At 40.5% G+C, this 22786-nt stretch overlaps 2 protein-coding genes across 2 annotated transcripts; one reads left to right on the forward strand and one right to left on the reverse strand.

Moving 5' to 3' along the window:
• Positions 1–3194: 3194 nt before the first annotated feature.
• LOC139548466 (heat shock protein beta-1-like) lies at positions 3195–6395 on the forward strand. The gene is made up of 4 exons (XM_071358172.1): positions 3195–3207; positions 3347–3724; positions 5978–6003; positions 6315–6395. Exons 1-4 carry the CDS (start codon positions 3195–3197, stop codon positions 6393–6395), a joined length of 498 nt encoding a protein of 165 aa, XP_071214273.1.
• A 9548-nt stretch (positions 6396–15943) lies between these two features.
• Positions 15944–22786, reverse strand: ywhag2 (3-monooxygenase/tryptophan 5-monooxygenase activation protein, gamma polypeptide 2). The gene is made up of 2 exons (XM_071357324.1): positions 22517–22786; positions 15944–18246 (listed from the first exon to the last, which is right to left on the reverse strand). Exons 1-2 carry the CDS (start codon positions 22601–22603, stop codon positions 17587–17589), a joined length of 747 nt encoding a protein of 248 aa, XP_071213425.1. The 5' UTR covers positions 22604–22786; the 3' UTR covers positions 15944–17586.

Raw genomic sequence — 22786 nt, forward strand, 5'->3', positions numbered from 1 at the left:
TTTGGCTTTTTTCATTGGTGCTTTTGAAATTCTGAAGTATACCACATAATTTTCAACAATATGGCCACATATTTGTTCACATTGATATTCCCTCATGTCATAGCACAGTAGGCTATTCAAGTATGGCTCTCTGACACCATCCACATGTTTTTGTAAAAAACTAACTGGAATAACACTTGTATTATTGTGACAGGGTAGGAACCTGGGCCCAGATTCACAAAACCTTCTTAAGAGAAATGTCTTCTTAATTCACCTACAAACTTAATCTGAAAGTTTCAGTATTGATTATTTTAAACCCAAGAACATGTTTTAGAACAGTAATCGCAATAATAAATATGCTAACATGATTACCACTGCTAGCTAGCTAGCTAAATTGGTTGCCTAGAGATTACTGTTCTAAAACATGTTCTTGGGTTAAAATAATCAATACTGAAACTATCTTAGCTATCTTAGAATTTCCAATAACTTTAGTTCAAGAATCTACATTTCTTCTTAACTTTTTGCTTAAGGAGAAATAGCTCAAGAACATTTCCAAGAACCATTTTAAAGAATAGCAACTTTGCTTAACTTTCTTCTTAAGTATAGGCAGTTAAGAAGAAATGTCTTCTTAAGAATGTTTTGTGAATCTGGGCCCCTGGGACCTTAATTAGGATGGGACAGGTCAAAAGTATCAAAGCGCCCCTATGACATGTTTAGGTAAGAGATTTTGTACCTGAAGTTGATGGAGACTGTGTCTGAGAACCATTTTGAGAACCATGCTGTTTTGAAGAAATGTTTGGGGTGTGGGCAATTGTACTAAGGTATGTGTCTACTTTGATTTTCAGTGTTTGTTTATTCAAAATTGACAGACATATAGTCATAGGCCTTATGTTCAATGTCCCTGTTTCTTTGTAAATATACCACTAGATGGCACCCTTCTGTCTAACTGTATCATCTATTGTGCCTCAGGCCAGTTTTTTTCCTCCATTGTTCTTCATACAGAGGCTACATTAGGCTTGCTTCAGACATATTATAGTGTATGTCTGTAGAATGATCTAATACCACTTGCCAACGACCACAATGAAACATGCCATTTGTCCTATGCTTTTTTTCTTTCAACGGTCACCTTGATGTCACACAATGCATGTAAAGGTGTGCTCACTCTTGTTAAGAAAGAGGTGCACATATGAAGTCCATACGTCTCTGTCATGCACTCCTCAGCAAGAGGAGGTAAAAATAGGTGTGTTTGTCCTGTGTACTATAGAGCCATTTATCTCAAGGGGCTGTCATACTAGTCATATGTGTTATGATAGGGGATTTGGATTGACACACAGTCCCTTTATCTAAAATAAATACTCCGGGGGTTAAGTTTCCCTGTATTGAAGTGAGTGACTTACTGCACAGGTGTTAGGGGTACATGCTAAATGCACAGCCTCCATGTGAGCTGTAACAAAATAAATTTATTGAAACATGCACATCACTTTGGACCATGTTTAATCATTCTTCACATTAGTTGGCTTTTTTGTGATCAGTTTGTTTTCCCATTGATGTACATGGCACTCCTCGAAATCCACAGTGGAATGTTTCTGAGCAAAGGTTACTGTGGAAACAGTTGCCAAGCAACAGCACAGTAGTGCTCTGTTTCTGATCGGACCACACCTTAGAAATAGAATGCATAAAACTGACTTGTTTCTCCACACTATATATAAAAATCCACTGGTCTACTGATAGAGGTACAATTCAGTTGACAATTGATTGTTGTGATTCCTTACATAAAATAGGCTACACAGGAAACAGAAAATGTGTTGTTTTGTAACTGATGAAAAAAAACAAGCTCCCTAATCCAGTGTGAAGTACATACCTGTGTATTGTAGATCACACCTCCCCTTTGTGCTCCAGAGACCACCAACCCTCCAACACAGCCTGTCTCCTTTGGGAGAAATGTATGATGTATAGCTGATCATTTTCTGCTCCCTTGCCAGTGACATCTGCCATGACAGCCTCAGCAACAGGCTGAGCCAGCCAGGCCAATGCAGAGGCCCAGCGGGACTCCCCGGCCCAGCTAAAGCCACTACAGCTGTTACAACCCAGTCAGCACCATCATGGGCTTGGTTTTCTGAGTCCATTCCCATCCCTGTCACGACTTCCGCCGAAGTCGGGTCCTCTCCTTGTTCGGGCGGCGCTCGGCGGTCTTCTAGCCATCATCGATCCACTTTTCATTTTCCATGTGTTTTGTCTTGTTTTTCCTCACACCTGGTTTCAATTCCCTCAATCATTTGTTGTGTATTTAACCCTCTGTTCCCCCCATGTCTTTGTGTGGGATTGTTTATTGTAAGTGCTTGTGCATGTGTTGATTGGTGCGCGACGGGTTTTTGTACCCAAATATCTTGTTGTATTTATGCAGTGAGTTTTGCTATTAAACTGCTCCGGCTATTACCAAGTTCTGCTCTCTTGCGTCTGACTTCCCTGCCACCGATTACGCACCCCTTACAGAATCCCCAACTCTGTCAGTCTCTTCCAAGTCACTCACGACTCCATCATGCTAGCAGTCATGTTGCCCGTGTCTCTTTCTCTCTGAGCTTCGTATAACTGACTGGTTTGCAAAACCTGGCCTAGACACACGTTAAGGTCCAGGTTGATTTTCACACAAAGACCATGCTGGTGTCACTGACATGCAATCAAGTCCTAAACCAACAAATTAAATCATCACTTTCAGAACTGCCACTGCGGAAGAGAGCTCATTTCTCAGCTATACTCCTTGGTAGACTGTTTTCACTCTTCCGCTTTTCATGATTCTTAATAAAAAAATGTTGTTTTTAAACTCAATGCGAAAAGCTGCAGATTACACAGACAGTCTTCTCAAAGTATCTGTTTTCATTTGCAAGGTCTTGACAAATCTTCACAGCTGTTTACTGTCTCTGTTGGGTGTGCTCTGTTTCTCTCTCTCAGTGTGTGGATACTAACCAACCAGAACCACCAATAGATAGCAAAACAGGAAATACACAATTACACGTTTCAATCAAAGAGTGCATGATTTACATGATCAAAAAGTGCAACAACAGGAAATAAAATGACTATTTGCAATGCTCAAGCAAAGCCTTTGTTGTACCTTTGTACCGCTGTTTTTTGCAGTGTAATCCTATGGGCGTGTTCGCTGTAGCTTTTGTACCATGAGGTCTGTGCAGTAGGTACTGTATGTTATTTAAGTTTGTGCTATGTGGGCCCTCAGTATGTCACACCCAGCAGAGGTAAATTACCTCTAATGTCCATAGTCCTGATACTTGTCATTTTTCCCAGGGTGGGTGGTGGGTACAGTATATCTCATATATGTCTTTGGACACATGAGCTTGTCTTTGTTTCCTAACAGTCCAAGAAAATAGTTTAAATCATGTCCCTTTCACTATGCTCCGGGAGCCAAACTTTGACCTCTTCCGCAACTGGCACCACAGCACACGGCTCTTCGACCAGTCCTTCGGGATGCCCCAGATCCCAGACAAGTGGTCCCACTGGCCAGGCTCCCACTGGCCCGGCTACATGTGCCCCCCAGGCTCCTCCGTGGATGTAGGCTTCTACTTCTACTGCCTAATGGGCAACCCCTATGCCTGCACAATGTCCCGCCAGCTCAGATCTGGCCTGTCTGAGAGGAAGCAGACCCATGACTCCTGGAGGATCAGCCTGGACGTCAACCAGTTCGCCCCTGAGGAGCTGATGGTCAAGGCCAAGGATAGAGTGACAGAGATTATCGGTCAGTATTCCTTCATGTTATTGAATTAGATGATTTACATGATTCAATATTTCTCTCTCAATTCTCATGCAATCAAGATTGATCAAATCAAATCAAACGTTATTTGTCACATGTGCCGAATACAAGTAAAAAATTATAAAAAGTAACACAATAAAATAACAATAACGAGGCTATATACAGGGGGTACCGGTACCGAGTCAATGTGCGGGGGTACAGGTTAGTCAAGGTAATTTGTACATGTAGGTAGGGATAAAGTGACTATGCATAGATAATAAACAGTGAGTAGCAGCAATGTAAAAACACATGTGTGTGTGGGAGGGGGCGAGTCAATGTCAATAATCCAGGTAGCCATTTGATTAATTGTTCAAGAGTCTTATGGCTTGGGGGTAGAAGCTATTAAGGAGCCTTTTGGTCCTAGACTTATCGCTCCGGGTACCGCTTGCCGTGCGGTAGCAGAGAGAACAGTCTATGACTAGGGTGACTGGAGACTTTGACAACAATTTTTTGGGCTTTCATCTGACTCCGCCTAGTATATAGGTCCTGGATGGCAGGAAGCTTGGCCTCAGTGATGTACTGGGCCGTACTCACGACTCTCTGTACAGTCTTACGGTCAGATGCCGAGCAGTTGCCATACCAGGCGGTGATGCAACCGGTCAGGATGCCCTCAATGGTGAAGCTATAGAACTTTTTGAGGATCTGGGGTCCCCTGAGGGGGAAAAGGTGTTGTTGTGCCCTCTTCATGACTGTCTTGTGTTTGGACCATGATAGTTCGTTGGTGCTGTGGACACCAAGGAACTTTAAACTCTCGACCCGCTCCACTACAGCCCCGTCAATGTTAATGGGGGCCTGTTCGGCCTGCCTTTTCCTGTAGTCCACGATCAATTCCTTTGTCTTGCTCACATTGAGTGAGATGTTGTTGTCCTGGCACCACACTGTCAGTGTGGGCAGCTCGCGGCTGGGTTTCCCTTTGTAGTCCGTAATAATTTTCAAGCCCTGCCACATCCGACGAGCATCAAAGCCGATGCTTTGCCTGTTTGACGGTTCGTCTGAGGGCGTAGCAGGATTTCTTAAAGGGGTCCGAATTAGTGTCCTGCTCCTTGAAAGCGGCAGCTCTAGCCTTTAGCTCGATGTGGCTGTTGCTCGTAATCCATGGCTTCTGGTTGGGATATGTACATACGGTCACTGTGGGGACGACGTCATCAATGCACTTATTGATGAAGCCAATGACTGAGGTGGTATGCTCCTCAATGCCATTGGATGAATCCCGGAACATATTCCAGTCTGTGCTAGCAAAACAGTCCTGTAGCGTAGCATCCGCGTCATCTGACCACTTCCTTATTGAGCGAGTCACTGGTACTTCCTAAATTTGTTTTTGATTGTAAGCAGGAATCCGGATGATAGAATTATGGTCAAATTTGCCAAATGGAGGGCGAGGGAGAGCTTTGTATGCATCTCTGTGTGTGGAGTAAAGGTGGTCTTGAGTTTTTTTCCCTCTGGTTGCACATGTGACATGCTGGTAGAAATGAGGTAAAACAGATTTAAGTTTGCCTGCATTAAAGTCCCCGGCCACTAGGAGTGCAGCTTCTGCGTGAGCATTTTCTTGTTTTCTTATGGCCTTATACAGCTGGTTGAGTGCGGTCTTAGTGCCAGCATCGGTTTGTGGTGGTAAGTAGATGGCTACGAATAATATAGATGAACTCTCATGATAGATAGTGTGGTCTACAGCTTATCATAAGGTACTCTACCTCAGGCGAGCAATACCTCGAGACTTCTTTAATATTAGACATTGCGCACCAGCTGTTATTGACAAATAGACACACACCCCCGCCCCTCGTCTTACCAGACGTAGCTTCTCTGTTCTGCCGATGCATGGAAAATCCCACCAGCTCTATATTATCTGTGTCGTCGTTCAGTTTATGCTTTGATCTTTCTTGTATAATAAAACAAATAAAAAGTTGCTTACCTACTGGATAGACGAAGATAGAAGATATGCTACATTTCTTAGTCCCGTACAGTACTGCAGCCTATAGTTAAGGGTCAATGACACATCTTTGTTGGTAAACGTATCCCAGAGCAGCTTCAGGAGGGAGTCAAGCCTTTCAAAATAACAACCCAATACCCATACAATATACAGCCAGGTGCACTCTAAAGCATAAACTGTAGACCGAACTCAATCTGTGCACAGAGAGTCATACACATACTGTACACACCGAAGATACACTCCTAACCCCAATGTGTCTGTCATATCAACAGGAAAGCACGAAGAGAGAAGAGTACAAGTGAGTACAAAGCAGAACATTTCAATAGTTATAAAACTGTAAAGCTAAAGTAACATCCCTTGGGTGTTGATTGCAATGATACGTCCAAAATGGCACACTATTCCTTATATGGTGCACAACTTTTGACCAGAGCCCTTTAGGTCTTGGTCAAAAGAAGCACACTACAGTATATAGGGAATAGGGTGCAATTTGGGATGCCGATATTGACAATAATAACTTCTGTCACATGAGAGTACTCTCCTCTGATACAAACTTGTTATTCTCCCCGGTGTGGACTCTGAGAAGGTGATCTCCTCTCTCTCTCTCCAAAGGGTATGCTCAGCGTCAAGGTCCCACTGCCCATGTCAGCAGTCCAGGAAGGAGGGCTCTCCATGGCCATCAGCAAGAAGTAAACTCCCCACGAGTAAGCTTCCAACATTGTGTAATTTTGCAGGCACCAGTTCTCAAGTGCAATTCATGGCTAACACATGACATCTTCTGCTGTGGCTTGTATTTTATACCTTAACTTGCATTGTTAGTGTAACTTCTTGTAGTTACTGTCAATCAATGCATTGAATGGCCTGTTTTGGCAAAATTGCATTTTGATATATTTCATTGGTCCTGTAGCTCCAACCTTTCTCTATTCTCTATTCTCTTGAAAAACTGACAGGAGAACTGACAGACATCTGATATTTTCTTTTTAATTAACAGGGATGATGTTTGGGACTAGCGACTAATAGCTAACAACCAATTATAGCAAGAAGAGTCAAACATACAGATCATCTGCAGTAGATATTGGTCAACTGGAGATAAGCGCTTACAGACTATTAGTAACATTTCAACTAACTATCTACTAACCCGAACCTTAACTTTTATCCTAACCCTAAACTTAATCCTTACCCTTACGCTAGCCCTAACTCGAACCCTTACCCGAACACTTATTCTAAACCTTACCCCAACCCCAACTGTAACCTTAGAAAGCAGTTGCTTATCAACAAATAGTTTGTAGATAGCATGATCATCTGTAGAGCATCTACGGATGGACTATCCAAATAAAGTGTGACCCGCTTTTTTTATATACTGTAAATGACCATGTATGTACACTTGATGCTGTATGAAAGTGAGTTGGGAGATAAGTTTCCACCTGGAAATCAGTATTTCTGCAGTCTCATGTTTCAATCTTCTGATTTCAAATATATATACTGTACAGTGCTTTTTAAATTGTATTTTCAATATAGTGGACATTTCCAGTGAATTATAGGAAGAGGAGCGGCTAAAGATAGTTCTCTGTGCTGTTTTAGGGAGGTTTCTTAACTTCAGCTGAAAATTCTGGTTATTTTAATAAATAATACACAGCAAAGTCTATAAATGTTAATATGAATTAATAATACATTTTGTCATTCATACTATTTGTCTTTATTTTGCCTTGTGGAAGAATATATACAGTACCAGTCAAAAGTTTGGACACACCTACTCATTCCAGGGTTTTTCTTTATTTTTACTATTTTCTAGATAATAGAAGACATAATAGTGAAGACATCAAAACTATGAAATAACACAAGAGTGTGCAAAGCTGTCATCAAGGCAATGGAGAAAATAGTAAAAATAAAGAAAAACCCTTGAATGAGTAGGTGTGTCCAAACCTTCAACTGGTACTGTATATTCCATGGCCAAATGAACCAGAGAAATCTGAGTTGGAGGAAATTAATCCTCACAACAGATCATCAAATCTTGAAGTTTGATAAATCCTCTTAAGGATCTGACCTTTTTTTTCAATTTTCGCCTAAAATGACATACCCAAATCTAACTGCCTGTAGGTCAGGACCTGAAGCAAGGATATGCATTTTCTTGGTACTATTTGAAAGGAAACACTTTGAAGTTTGGGGAAATGTGAAAGGAATGTAGGAGAATATAACACATTAGATGTGGTGAAAGATAATACAAAGAAAAAACCAACAGTTGTTTTGTATGTTTTTTGTACCATCATCTTTGAAATGCAAGAGAAAGGCCATAATGTATTATTCCAGCCCCGGTGCAATTTAGATTTTGGCCACTAGATGGCAGCAGTGTACGTGCAAGGTTTTAGGCTGATCCAATGAACCATTGCATTTCTGTTCAAAATGTTGTATCAAGACTGCCCAAATCACTTTATTTTAAGAATGTGAAATTTTAGAATAATAGTAGAGATAATGATTTATTTCAGCTTTTATTTCTTTCATCACATTTCCAGTGGGTCAGAAGTTTACATACACTCAATTAGTATTTGGTAGCATTGCCTTCAAACTGTTTAACTTGGGTCAAATGTTTCGGGTTTCGGGTAGCCTTCCACAAGCTTCCCACAATAAGTTGGGTGAATTTTGGCCCATTCCTCCTGACAGAGCTGGTGTAACTGAGTCAGGTTTGTAGGCCTCCTTGCTCGCACACACTTTTTCAGTTCTGCCCACAAATTTTCTATAGGATTGAGGTCAGGGCTTTGTGATGGCCACTCCAATACCTTGACTTTGTTGTCCTGAAGCAATTTTGCCACAACTTTGGAAGTATGCTTGGGGTCATTGTCCATTTGGAAGACCCTTGCAGCCAAGCTTTAACTTTCTGACTGATGTCTTGAGATGTTGCTACAGTATATTCACAGAATTTTGCTCCTCATGATGCCATCTATTTTGTGAAGTGCACCAGTCCCTCCTGCAGCAAAGCACCCCCACAACATGATGCTGCCACCCCCATGCTTCACGGTTGGGATGGTGTTCTTTGGCTTGCAAGCCTCCCCCTTTTTCCTCCAAACATAACGATGGTAATTATGGCCAAACAGTTCTATTTTTGTTTCATCAGACCAGAGGACATTTCTCTAAAAGGTACAATCTTTGTCCCCATGTGCAGTGTCCCCAAACCGTAGTCTGGCTTTTTTATGGCGGTTTTGGAGCAGTGGCTTCTTCCTTGCTGAGCAGCCTTTCAGGTTATGTCAATATAGGACTCGTTTTACTGTGGATATAGATACTTTTGTACCTGTTTCCTCCAGCATCTTCACAAGGTCCTTTGCTGTTGTTCTGGGATTGATTTGCACCTTTCGCACCAAAGTACATTCATCTTTAGGAGACAAAACGCGACTCCTTCCTGGGCGGCTGCGTCGTCCCACGGTGTTTATACTTGCGTACTATTGTTTGTACAGATGAACGTGGTACCTTCAGGCGTTTGGAAATTGCTCCCAAGGATGAACCAGACTTGTGGGGGCCTACAATTATTTTCTGAGGTCTGGGCTGATTTCTTTTGATTTTCCCATGATGTCAAGCAAAGAGGCACTGAGTTTGAAGGTAGGCCTTGAAATACATCCACAGGTACACCTCCTATTGACTCAAATGATATCAATTAGCCTATCAGAAGCTTCCACCCCCCCGCCCCCACCCACCAAAAAAATAAAGAGAATGCCAGTGGAGCTCCAGAAATATCATCCTGTTAAAAAGCTAGTAGTACTGTAGAAGCTGAGTACACGGACAGTTCTAATAATTGTACTCTCTGCCTGCAGCCTGTGAGTAGACACTGAGTAGACTGGGTACATCAATGTGACAGACCACCACGGAGACTAGCCTACTGTGTAGTCAGTCCATCAGACATCAACATACTCTTGCATAACAAGCAAAAAACTCTGAGCCAAAGTTAGCACACCATCTCCCTCTATCCCAGGGGTGTCAAACATACGGCCCGCGGGCCGGAACCGGCCCCCAAGGAGGTTCGATCAGGCCCGCAGGATAATTTGAAAGTGGAAAAAATGCATAAAAGACATGGAATTAATATTTTTAATTCGCTGCAATTCATGGATTATCCGCTAAGGGGCGCACTCTTTCCATCAGAGTAGAAGACAAGCCGCATCACTGAGACAGACTGAAAACAGCAGACGGTATCAATGCGCCATCTGCTGCTTGTTACGACGTTGTTAATACCTTGGTCTCTACCTCTCCACTACACCCTCATTAGCCAAAATGTCGTTATCCAAACGGAGAAAAGTAGATAAGGAGTGTAGAATTTTCAAAGAAAAATGGACCACGTCCTATTTATTTACAGAGATGCACGGAAAACCTTCGTGCTTGGTGTGTTTGCAACAAGTTTCGGTATTGAAGGAATATAATATTCGACGCCACTACGAGACTCATCACAGCGAAAAATATGACGGCTTGCAAGGACAACTGAGAAGAGATAAGATTAACGAATTGCTGGCGGGTCTGAGGAAACAGCAGTCAACTTTCATCCAGAGCCGAGAAGTCAGTGAAGCAGCGGTAAAAGCCAGCTACCTAATTGCTAGCGAAATAGCATTAGCATCGAAGCCGTATTCCGACGGTGACTTTGTTAAACGATGCATGATGAAGGCGGCTGAACTTGTATGTCCCGAGAAGCGACAAGCTTTTGCCAATATTAGCCTGACGAGGAATACTATAGCAGAGAGGATTTCGGAACTATCGGCAGATTTAGACAGTCAATTGAAACAGAGAGTCAAGTCATTTATTGCATTTTCCGTGGCAATTGATATTTTTATTGCCACGGAATATTTTTCAGTACCAATTAAAGTTTTGTGCCTTTGTACAATCAGTGGGATCAGTTGCAATGCATATTTGTGAATGATAAAAGTAAATTGCACATTTGTCTAAGGAAATATGAGGTGTTTCATGAAATGTTTTGTAAAAGGATAGTTCATTAAATTTCAATATTTTCCTAATGTTCTTGTGCTTCTTTACACCAAAACAAAGGAAAGACATGATATTTTGGTTATTTATAGCAGAGTATGGTATAATTTTAATGGTCCGGCCCACTTGACATCTCCCTAGGCCGTATGTGGCCCACGATGCGAAATGAGTTTGACACCCCTGCTCTATCCCGACTAAGTTATGATAGTAATTTACACTGTAAAGAAATCCTTTGTAGCACAGCAGGCTCACTTCAGATTCCACAGTGGACGTAGCAGGCAAATTATGTAATATTACTGTAAGAATAGAATAGAATAGCATTGGGCCTTCCGAGTTGCACAGTGGTCTAAGGCACTGCTTCGCAGTGCTAGAGGCGTCACTACAGACCCGGGTTCGATCCTGGGCTGTATAGAACCGGCCGTGATTGGAAGTCCCATAGGGTGGCGGACAATTGGCCCAGCGTCGCCAGGGTTAGGGGAGGGTTTGGCCGGGGGGGCTTTACTTGGCTCTTCGCGCTCTATCGACTACTTGTGGCGGGCCGGGCGCCTGCAGGCTGACTGTGGCCGTCAGTTGAACAGTGTTTCCTCTGACACATTGGTGCGGCTGGCTTCCGGGTTAAGCGGGCCAGTGTTAAGAAGCGCGGTTTGGCGGGTCATGTTTCGGAGGACGCAAGACTCGACCTTCGGCTCCCGAGTCCGTTGGGGAGTTGCAGCGATGAGACAAGATCGAAATTGTGGAGAAAAAGAGGGTAAAATTCCCCCCCAAATTAAAAAATAGTATACTAGCATGGTTCATTTAGTCAAAGACTGTTAACACATGCAGTGCATGGTTCAGATGCTGCCCATAAGGTTTCCTCTATATATACACACAGCTGTTTGTCAGGGATGAATGAAAACAGAAACATGTATTGTCTTGAATTAAGTTTATATACATTATCGTTCAAAAGTTTGGGGTCACTTAGAAATGTCCCTGTTTTTGAAAGAAAAGCTATTTTTTTTGTCCATTAAAATAACATCAAATTGATCAGAAATACAGTTTAGACGTTGTTAATGTTGTAAATGACTATTGTAGCTGGAAACGGACGATTTCTTAATGGAATATCTACATAGGCCCATTATCAGCAACCATCACTCCTGTGTTCCAATGGCACGTTGTGTTAGCTAATCCAAGTTATCATTTTAAAAGGCTAATTGATCATTAGAAAACCCTTTTGCAATTATGTTAGCACAGCTGAAAACTGTTGTGCTCATTAAAGAAGCAATAAAACTGGCCTTTAGAGTAGTTGAGTATCTGGAGCATCAGCAGTTGTGGGTTTTATTACAAGCTCAAATGGCCAGAAACAAAGGACTTTCTTCTGAAACTCGTCAGTCTATTCTTGTTCTGAGAAATGAAGGCTATTCCAAGCGAGAAATTGACAAGAAACTGAAGATCTCGTACAACGCTGTGTACTACTCCCTTCACAGAACAGCGCAAACCGGCTCTAACCAGAATAGAAAGAGGAGTGGGAGGCCCCGGTGCACAACTGAGCAAGAGGACAAGTACATTAGAGTGTATAGTTTGAGAAACAGACACCTCACAAGTCCTCAACTGGCAGCTTCATTAAATAGTACCCGCAAAACACCAGTCTCAACGTCAACAGTGAAGAGGCGACCCCGGGATGCTGGCCTTCTCGGTTCTCAGTTTTTAACTCAGTGGGCTGCTTTAAAACCCCAGACCTCATTTTGACACTTTGACCAGAGGAAGAACACTGACCTCACATCCTCTTAAATGTTTATAATTACGTTTTCGGTTATTTAATAATTTGTAAATGCAATATAAACCCTTTAAAGTGTTACCATGTGAATAGAGCACATAGAATAGGTTTGACATGATTTATCAGTGATTTATACATAAATAGAACACATCTGGTTAACTTGATTATACTATAGTATCGTTGTTGACTGGTGTCTAGTCTATGTTGCCGCAATCCAGGAAATCATCAGATGCTTAGAAGGTCGGAAAAAAGGACCAATGTTAGCAGATAAATCATTTTGTCATTGTTTCAAAGATACTTTCACAATCTATTGGACACCGTATGAATGTTGGTCTTGTCGTCCTTGGTGCAGATAATGTAGTGCACTACAACACAGCGTGGGGGACAGGTTGGTGCTGCTGAATTCTAATGCTTCCTCTGCTGCTTGAGCTTTCATCTTTTTTTGCAGGATGGTATAGGTGTCTGAACAGTGCAGCAAGGAACTGGGGCTAATAACAGGAGGCTTATTATAGCCCTAGCAACAGGAACGGGATTGGTGGCTGCGCAGGGTGAGCCTATCAGCTATTGGCTGGCAAGGGAGACAATTCCAAGAACAGAAATTCATCTCATGAAAGCTTCAGTACAGCAGGCTGCAGCAAGAGACTGCAGTCTAGGGTTTGGGGATCCAATAGCTTGCCATTTCATCTTATCAGTCATTGTGGTGTTCTGTTTCCGGATTGCATTAAACAGATGTGCATGAATAACTTGTGTGTGTGTGTGCGTGCGTGTATGTGAAACTACTGTTGGGGTATGGCAGATATCATTGACTTATAGCATCCACATGACAGAGATTTATTGTCCCACAAGCATATCAGTTTCTTTCAAATTATGATAATGAAATGTATGTTTTGAGTAGGCACACTATATTTCAACCATAGGAAGAGAGTACAGTATATGTGGTCTCTATTGTTATAGCCTAGAAGTATGCTTTGATCCATATTGTGATTGTATAGATGATGATGTGCAAAGCACCTTATCTCTCTCTGTCTCTCTCACTCTTTCTCTCATACACACACTCACATACACATGCACATGCACACATACACAGTTTCCACAGATAAATACAAGCCTGTTTGAACTATGACCTCTGACCCAGTATCTCTGACCCAGCACATAAGTGTTTCAAATGAGAGCAGTGTCCCAAATTGGTTTCTCTGTCACACTGTCCAATGGTGCACTACACTCATTTTTTAAATGTCTATGGTGCCATACACTCTCCTTTCTAATATGTATATGGTGCACTACACTCTCCCTTCTAATATGTATATGGTGCACTACACTCTCCTTTCTAATATGTATATGGTGCACCACACTCTCCCTTCTAATATGTATATGGTGCACTACACTCTCCCTTCTAATATGTATATGGTGCACTACACTCTCCCTTCTAATATGTATATGGTGCACTACACTCTCCCTTCTAATATGTATATGGTGCACTACACTCTCCCTTCTAATATGTATATGGTGCACTACACTCTCCCTTCTAATATGTATATGGTGCACTACACTCTCCCTTCTAATATGTATATGGTGCACTACACTCTCCCTTCTAATATGTATATGGTGCACTACACTCTCCCTTCTAATATGTATATGGTGCACTACACTCTCCCTTCTAATATGTATATGGTGCCATACACTCTCCTTTCTAATATGTATATGGTGCACTACACTCTCCTTTCTAATATGTATATGGTGCACTACACTCTCATTTCTAATAAGTATATGGTGCACTACACTCTCATTTCTAATAAGTATATGGTGCACTGCACTCTCATTTGTAAAATGTCTATGAGTAAAATACTGGAAACGTTGTAGAACTGAGTGAAATACTGGAGAGGACATGAAACATTGTAGAACTAAGTTTATAGGATGAAGTATAGTGAATAAGCTGGTAGTTCAGAATGACAAAAATAAATATCTACTGTAATAAATAATGTATACTGTATATACTGGCAAACAAATAGCTTGAATGAGCAACAGATAGCAACGAAATTTCCTAAAAACACACGGTACATGATTCATTAAACCCATTTTAATAGTAATCGATTTGTTGATAAGATTATGTTCCTTCAGTCTACATTTTTTCTGTTGTATAGCCATGGTGCCAACCCTTTACTTGATTCAATTGAAGTTGAATTCAATTTCAGAGAAAAGAGAGCATACATGTTACAGTACTGTTCTACCTAAACACACAGACACAAGGATCTGTGTCAAACAACATTACAGTTCAATAAATAAACACAAACAAAATAGCAAAAAAAACGAAATTAAATTAAACATTACTGTATATCAAAACAATGAATGAAATGTTCTTAGTGTATGAACCATCCCTTCTGATGTGTTCAAAAAACTAAACTAAACAAATGATAAAAGAGTTTAAAGTTTCTATGCGATGCAAAGTCATCTGAATCGTTCACTCTCGCTACCTGCGTTGACATACAGACGGAAAAAGTAACATACAGTGTTCAAAAGTTGCCTTGTGACCCAGAAGGGAGTATGTAAGTTAATTAAGTACCAGGTTTAATGACGTGTTAACTGTACTTACTAAATGACATGTGTTAACTGTTCTGAGATTAGCATGGCAAAAACGGAAGGTATAACAGTGTCTCTCTGTTGATGGCACTAGATAGATGGCATAAAGTAACACCGTAGGCTTATGAATATAAATATCTAAATCTGACACACCTCAAGGTGTTTGGGTTTGCCAGGGCAAGTGATAATATCTGACACCAAAAAATAGAATTTGCTGAGTTTTAGCCCATTACGATCAAGATAATACATCTAATAAAATCTAGAGAGCATAGCAGCAAGATAGAGAACCACATCTTCAGCAATATATATTTGGATACATGGTTAGCTCAGAGGATGTGAGATGTACAGAGTGGGTTAAAGACTATAGGTGGCTTCCCAAATGACACCATATTACCTATAGTGCATTACTTTTGACCAAGAACAATAGGGCTCTGGTCAAAAGTAGTGCAATATATAGGGAATAGGTTGGCATTTGTGACTCTGTTAAAGTCCTAGATCATTTAGATCCAGTATTTTGTTGTGGTGGAAATCATTCAGTTGGGACATTCAGCCCTCGGGGGTAAATAACGTTAAAAGTGTATGACAAATGACTCTCCCTGTTTGCTTCAACCTGAAGTCCTAATCGCCAGCTATTATTGGACTAGCGTTTGCATTATATTGCATGAGCAGACATGTGCACTCACTGCACTGGTGTCATACAAGATTGTGTAGATCTAAAAGCGCAAGTGGGTTTTTAGTGTGTCCTTGTGATTCTCTGTTTGCATACATGGTTATTGAGGATGCCTATGGAGTATGCTGAATCAACTATTTGAAGTGGCAAAGGAGGCACACAAGAATAGCATACTAGCAGCACACAAGAGGTTACAACATTCTATCTTAAATACTTTTCTTTAAAAAGCAAAAGTTGACTTATTAGTGACATCACAACAATACACTCGACCACCATGGAAATGGTGCATTTATCATTTTGTCATATTCTTTTTTTATTATCATAGTTCTCATTTCTTGTGCAACTGCTACATAATGACTCACATTCAAGATATTTGTCACTCAGGAACAGCTAAAAGGTATAAAAACAAACAAAAAATGTATACTGTCAGAAATAAATTGTGGTCCATGTTGTGAATTCATAACAGAAACACAGATTCTGAAAACTTCACCATTGTTCAAACTGGTTAATAACATGACAAAATAAATACTCAAATATAGTTCAAAGAACAAAGTATTTGTTTTACAATGCTATTATTATAATTTAATGTGACAAAGCCATTATTATAATTTAACGTTACAAACACCAGTTGGTAAGATTAGGCAATCACTGGTGTGTTTTTCCCCACTTTTTTTCTTCCATTAACAAATGAAATACACATATTGCATGCCACTATAGCAATGCTCATAACATATACATTTTTACGATCACCATTTTGGTATAGCAAATATAAACAAAATAAGAATAAGTTATAAATAAGAAATAATCAGACAAAGCCTATGTTTTCTCAATCATTTGAATACTTAACACCCACAGTATAAGTTAATAAAGTCAAGCTACTGTATGTTTCAATACATCACCAGCATGCACAATACTGAATAATCGATATTATTGTAGTAATCATCTTACACTGAAGAAACAGTATAGTAGGCAAGTGCATTTAATAAAACAAACACAGAAGTAAACCACAAACTCTGCAGCTGCTTTAAGATCATGTCTCTGCCTTTAGATAGACTCTATTGGAGGTTAAGCTATGGTTCCAGTATCATATTTAGAGCAGTCAGAGGACAGTCACATTGGATTTAATGCCAAATTTACCTAAAACTAGAAGTCATGTGAAATAGGAAATTGATAACAGTATTTTCTCATTGCCATCATTGGCATGATTGGCATTAACTTTACAATAAACATCTCACCTTTACAAAACATCTGCATTGCACTTTTTCTAGTTGATTTGGTCAGATTAATACTTTTAGCTTTCCTGCACTCCCTTCAAGAGTGAGTGATATTATATATCATAATGGCTAGAACTCGTGATGTCACAGAGAAGCATTTTGTAGGACCTTTTGTAGGACCACAGATCATAGAAACGCGCTGTTTCACATATGTGGACACTGGTTTGGTGCTGGAGATAATGAATATGAGGTTGAAAAGTGGCCGAGTTGGCCTTTAAACTAGTACTGGAACCATTGCAAGCTATTTTTGTGAGGCACTCTCACTCAAGTGTTTTTTTTTCCCTTCCTCAAGTGTCTGCATCTCTATCATGCATAAACCTAACTAAGCTGCTTCCCTTGGTACAACGACACCAGTCCTTATGCCAGTGTGAGGCTGCCAAACCAATCCAACAACGACCACTTCAGGCGGATTGACTGACATTTCAGTGGTTTTGGCAAACGTCAAAGAGAAAATCAAGAAGATGGCAGCCCTTTCAACCGTTCATATATATTTCTATATATATTAAACTAAGATGTAACCTCCCCTCTCACCTTTCTTTTGATTCTTTTCTTTTAACACATGGAAAAATAAAGAACTGCTGCTGCGGTACGATCATCAGCAAAAGCGGCTACCAAAGCCCACTGGCCTTTCATTATATATTTTTTCTGTGTGGTTTATTAATCTTTGTTACCCTCCCCTCCCTCATCATCCTGCTGGTCACTTGTCCACAGTGTTAAGTTGTCTCGGAGCAGCTGCATGATGAGAGTTGAGTCTTTGTAGGAGTCCTCGTTCAGGGTGTCCAGCTCAGCAATAGCGTCATCGAAGGCGGTCTTGGCCAGATGACAGGCCTGCTCAGGGGCATTCTGGATCTCGTAGTAAAACACAGAGTAGTTGAGAGCCAAGCCGAGGCGGATGGGGTGGGTGGGCTGCATGTGCTCTTTGCTGATCTCATGGGCCTCGTTGTAAGCTTTCTCTGATGACTCGATGACGGTGGCCCTCTTCTCACCCGTGGCCACCTCAGCCAGGTAGCGGTAGTAGTCGCCCTTCATCTTCAGGTAAAACACCTTGCTCTCGTGCTGCGTCTCGTTGCAGTTCTTGATCAGGTAGTTATCCAGAAGGTTGAGCACGTCCTGACACACAGCCTCCAGCTCCTTCTCAATCTTCTCCCTGTAGGCCCGAACCATTTCAATCTTTTTCTCATTTCCATCTGCAGAGGTCTTCTGCTCGATGCTAGAGATCACCCTCCAAGAGGAACGGCGGGCCCCCACCACATTCTTATAGGCCACAGACAGGAGGTTCCTCTCCTCGTTAGATAGGGCCTCATTCAGCTCTGTTACCTGAGGAGGGGACAGAGCAGTGGTCATAAATGCACTATCTGGGCAGTGATTTAGGAAGATGTATAAGACAGCCAATAAACCCCTATATTATGCATTCATGAATGTAAACAGTTATCTTTCAACAATATCACGTACAGAAGGTGTGGTTTTACAGGAAATCACATCAGAGCATTTACTGTACTCTATGTCACAACCATATACAGTATCATACCTATTATATCTACTGTACAGTATGTTGTTCTTGGGAATGAGCAAGATTCAACTCATCATGTGCAATTCTCAGTTTCCATGGCAATCAGCTCATTTAGTGCACCAGTAGCTCCAGCTGTCATGTGGACAGCTAATGCTAGCAAGTGGAGAACCATATTCATGATAGTGAGAGAGAGTGGGGGTTGGGACTGGAGAGGGGGCAGAGGATTGGAGGTAGCTATGTTCCCACGAGGAATCCAGGGGCAGCTGCAGTGTAAGTGTAGACGGTCAGTCGATCATCGCTCAGGCAGTTCATGTGTCTCCCTGACCTTCTCCGCTGCTTTAAACTGACCTTTTCATCTGTCTGAAACCCCATGTAATGCTGTCACCCAGGACATGCTTTTCACCTACTACTTGACTCTATACGTACAATGTAGGAGGAAACGTGTTAATTCCAGGAATGTCAAATAGTGTACTGTAAAAAGCACAATTGATAAGTAACCTTTGAACTTTTAACGTTTGTAAAACCTGACTTGGTCTAAATGCTACACCTCATTCCAGTAACCTACAAGGTATTTAGTGGCTCTGACTGAAAGACATTGGGTAGCAAATTACAATAAGTAACCAAAAATATTCTCAACAGTTTAACCCACACACAAATGTCATATACAGTATCTTCCCTGGGTCATTCCACAAATGTGGTGCCCTTTGAGATGTGTAACTTGGTGGAAAAAATATTTAGATTTCACATACATTCTGTCATAAAGAGCACATGTTTAACTTAATATTTTTTTTTCCCATTTCAAGAGGTTAAATAAATAAATAGTCAAATAAAGTAGCAGGGTTGACCGTAACACTTAAATCAGCCATAAATCCCTGTGTGACAGGGGGAATGGAAGCTTATTGTGTGCAACATGAAGGAGCAATTGAATGCAAGTATATGTTTTTCATTGTTAAAACATTTATAGTCTGTATATCTATGGGTAACAGGGTTGACGTGTTATGCTCAACCCACTCTGTTTCCCTCACAAAACACTAGAAAATGGCCAAAATGAGTAGAGCCAGCTCACCTGCTTTTAAACTATGATTTGACTATTAGATGTTCAATGTTTATTTTATTTTTCTCTTTAATTCTGCATTGTTGGAAAAGGACCCGTAAGTAAGCATGTCACTGTCAGTCTACCTCATTTGTTTCTTTTGAAAAATTTTTTTTATTTTAAATGGAATATTTTCACCATATTAAAATGAGAGTTCAGTTCAGGGAAAGGTGTTTTTTTAACCTTAAAATCAATCACTAATCACATGAAATAATGAATAATATTCAGAAATTACTTTTTCAAAACAACAAAATAACTAGGGCTTTAGAATGATGGTGAAATTCTGAAGTTAAATGGTTTAAAGTCATCCTGGAAGTCACAGAGGGTGAATTATCCATGTGGTCTATATTAAAGGGCACTTCGTTTCATATTACAGGCTTTTAAAATGCAATATTGGTGCATAATTTCTACTTAAAATATCAAAGGGATGCAAAAGACACTCATTTTGTGGAATGACCCCCCTATCTTCGTTGAATATCACATTAAGAGCAACTGTAAAGACCTGAGACGCTCCGTACTATATCACTTCCAGTCCACTTCCAGATAACCTTATATCGATAAAACACAAGTTTTTATCTCCATCTAAATCAATATCGGCTAAATAATTTGATTATCTAGATTATAACTATAGAGAGGGAAGATACAGACAGCACAAGGCTACAGTATAAATACAGCTACAGAGGAAATACAGCTTAATGGGTGGCTCATTCTAGCAAAGTGCTCTCTCTCATTGGGAAGCTAATATTTCTCCTTTCTGGTGAGCTGATGTGACATTCCCCTCCCAGCCTGGTAGAGGAGCACAAAGAATGCGGCTGATAGGTGACGTCACAGCCATCGTGTGCATGGATGACAGAATGCTTCTAAGCAGGCGTTTTTCCTTCCCAGCTTTAAATGCAAGAACATACACTTGACAGCTCAAATGCCATGGTATTATTAAGCAAATGTTCAATTACTATCTGATTGTTAGTCCATCTTGATGGATATGTAAGAAACATAATGGCCAGAGAGTGCAAAAGACCACAAGTGATGTTGGAAAAGCCCATCATATGCATTTCTTGTCAGTGAATCATCATTGTACCAAAATGCTGATGTCAGTCAATATAAATAAAGAGAGGCAGCCTACCATACTGATCTGAATACCTAATTGCAAGCCCAAACAATTATTGACGGGCTGGGTAAAAATCTGTCACGACTATCCTGAACACATTATGCTACTGTAAATACATTACATAATAAAATAAAACAAATGCCATTCAACGCATTCACTGACAAAGCAGCACTGCTTATAATTGCATCTTACTGCATTGATGCATTAAGGAACCAATGCAAACATGTATGCAGAATAATATTGTACTGTACTGTACTGGTCAAGGTGAAATCAGAACATAAAATTATACCTCTCATTGCTTTTTCCTGCCATCAAGTGAACCCTGGCTGCAGTGACAAGGGATTTCCCATTGGAGAGGGGAACGAGTACACACCCCTACACTGCAAAAAGGCCCAGTTCTGACTGCATGGACTGACAAAGCAGATTGCTTAAAGGGAAAGGAATCCCACATGCACACATCACTAAAATGCCATTGTGTGCAACCAGAAATCTGCAGGAGAAATAGATCTAAATTATGCAGCCGATGAGACAGAAAGTGTTACTAGGTAATAATAATAATGGTTAAGATGTCAGGAGGAGACTGGCCATATAGGTTTAGGGCCTAATGACAATGCATTTTTTCACACAGTGTGAGACCTGTATCAATAAACCAAACAATAATGTAAATTTCATTAAATTGCTTTAAAGAACACACAGCTTCACCCTATCCATATCCAGACATACAGTATGTCTAGAGAGGCTACTGCACATGTTGACAGTGACACACAATGCGACATACAGGTGCAATGCAGAATGATAATGTGATCAAGTAACTTAATGTAGCTCAACGACTGATAACAAAAGGACCAATATCCAATCTGATCATTGACTCACTGCAATACGACAAAATACAGAACATTCTAGAGAGAATTATGCTGCCTCCTACATTTGTTTTGTGTAAAGAGCTGCAAACTGAATAACCATTTATGCAGGAATAGATGCTCATTCAGAGAACATCTGTAGCCTCTATTTACAGACACACACATATATATATATATATATATATATATTAAATAGAGGACAGATTTACTCACAAATATACTTTTTAAAAAGTACTATTATTACGAGACAATTATTTAATTAAATCTAGATATTACAGGGAGAATCAATCCATATTCGAGCAACCTCACATGGCACAATCCTAAAGACCAATTCTAACTGATCTGAATTTAACAAATCACATGGGGAATTAAGTCCCACTGGGCATACATTAAATCAACGTTGTTTCTGCGTCATTTCAATGAAATTACGTTGAACCAACGTGGAATAGAAGTTGAATTGACGTCTGTACCCAATGGCATAGAACACATTTATCAAATGTAATTTTATAACGCGAGGAACACGTTTGACAGAGAAATCAATGTTATTTGGTGCCTCTGAATACATTTCGTGGTAATATTACTCCACTGCATTTCTTTTAAAGACACGAAACTGGCACCGCCCAAGGAGCGTTCAATAGCATACATTGATTGCCTTTCTTGAATGTTTCTTGAATGTTTGAGCTCCACATGTAGGCTATTCTATTCGTTATAATTAAACAGTGATTGCGCCCTATGAAACAGACTTGATATTCTGAATGGTGTAGGCTAGTATTGGTCTAGGCTAGTATTTCAATGCAGTGTAGTGATTAGGATTGCTGCAAAACCTTTACTGAATCTAATATCAAAATGTTTAATTTCTATACACATCACATCTCTAGGAATAGAATAAAATATCTAAATAGAGATAATTCATATTCATTAGAATTACATTGTAGAGAATTCAATGTTTTATTGAACACCAAATCATAGACCTTATTCGTAGGCTATTCACATGCAATCGTTTTGGAGAGACTTACCGATTTCATGGCAGCTGCCATGTCATCATATCTTTCAGCCTGTTCAGCCAGCCTGGCTTTCTGCACCAGCTGCTCGCGATCAACCATTTTAATATTTGGTTAGTGTGAACGTTATTCTATAGGTTTTGGGATAAAATAATATGTCTACTACTTGCAATGCCGTGAAATTCTGTGCGAACCTAGGCTGCAGCTGTTCTGTGCAGTCTGTGCTAGTGCCGACGGGACACCCTTTCTCGTTCCTCACACTTTCCCCCGGCTGCGTCATCACTC

This window comes from Salvelinus alpinus, chromosome 21, assembly GCF_045679555.1.
Source record: "Salvelinus alpinus chromosome 21, SLU_Salpinus.1, whole genome shotgun sequence".
NCBI lineage: Eukaryota > Metazoa > Chordata > Actinopteri > Salmoniformes > Salmonidae > Salvelinus > Salvelinus alpinus.

Coding starts and splice junctions, on each gene's coding strand:
- ywhag2 (XM_071357324.1), bottom strand. CDS start 22,603: ATGGTTGATCGCGAGCAGCTGGTGCAGAAAGCCAGGCTGGCTGAACAG. Junction 18,247..22,516: donor TGGCAGCTGCCATGAAATCG/GTAAGTCTCTCC, acceptor TCCCCTCCTCAG/GTAACAGAGCTGAATGAGGC.
- LOC139548466 (XM_071358172.1), top strand. Junction 3,725..5,977: donor TAGAGTGACAGAGATTATCG/GTCAGTATTCCT, acceptor TCATATCAACAG/GAAAGCACGAAGAGAGAAGA. Junction 6,004..6,314: donor ACGAAGAGAGAAGAGTACAA/GTGAGTACAAAG, acceptor CTCTCTCCAAAG/GGTATGCTCAGCGTCAAGGT.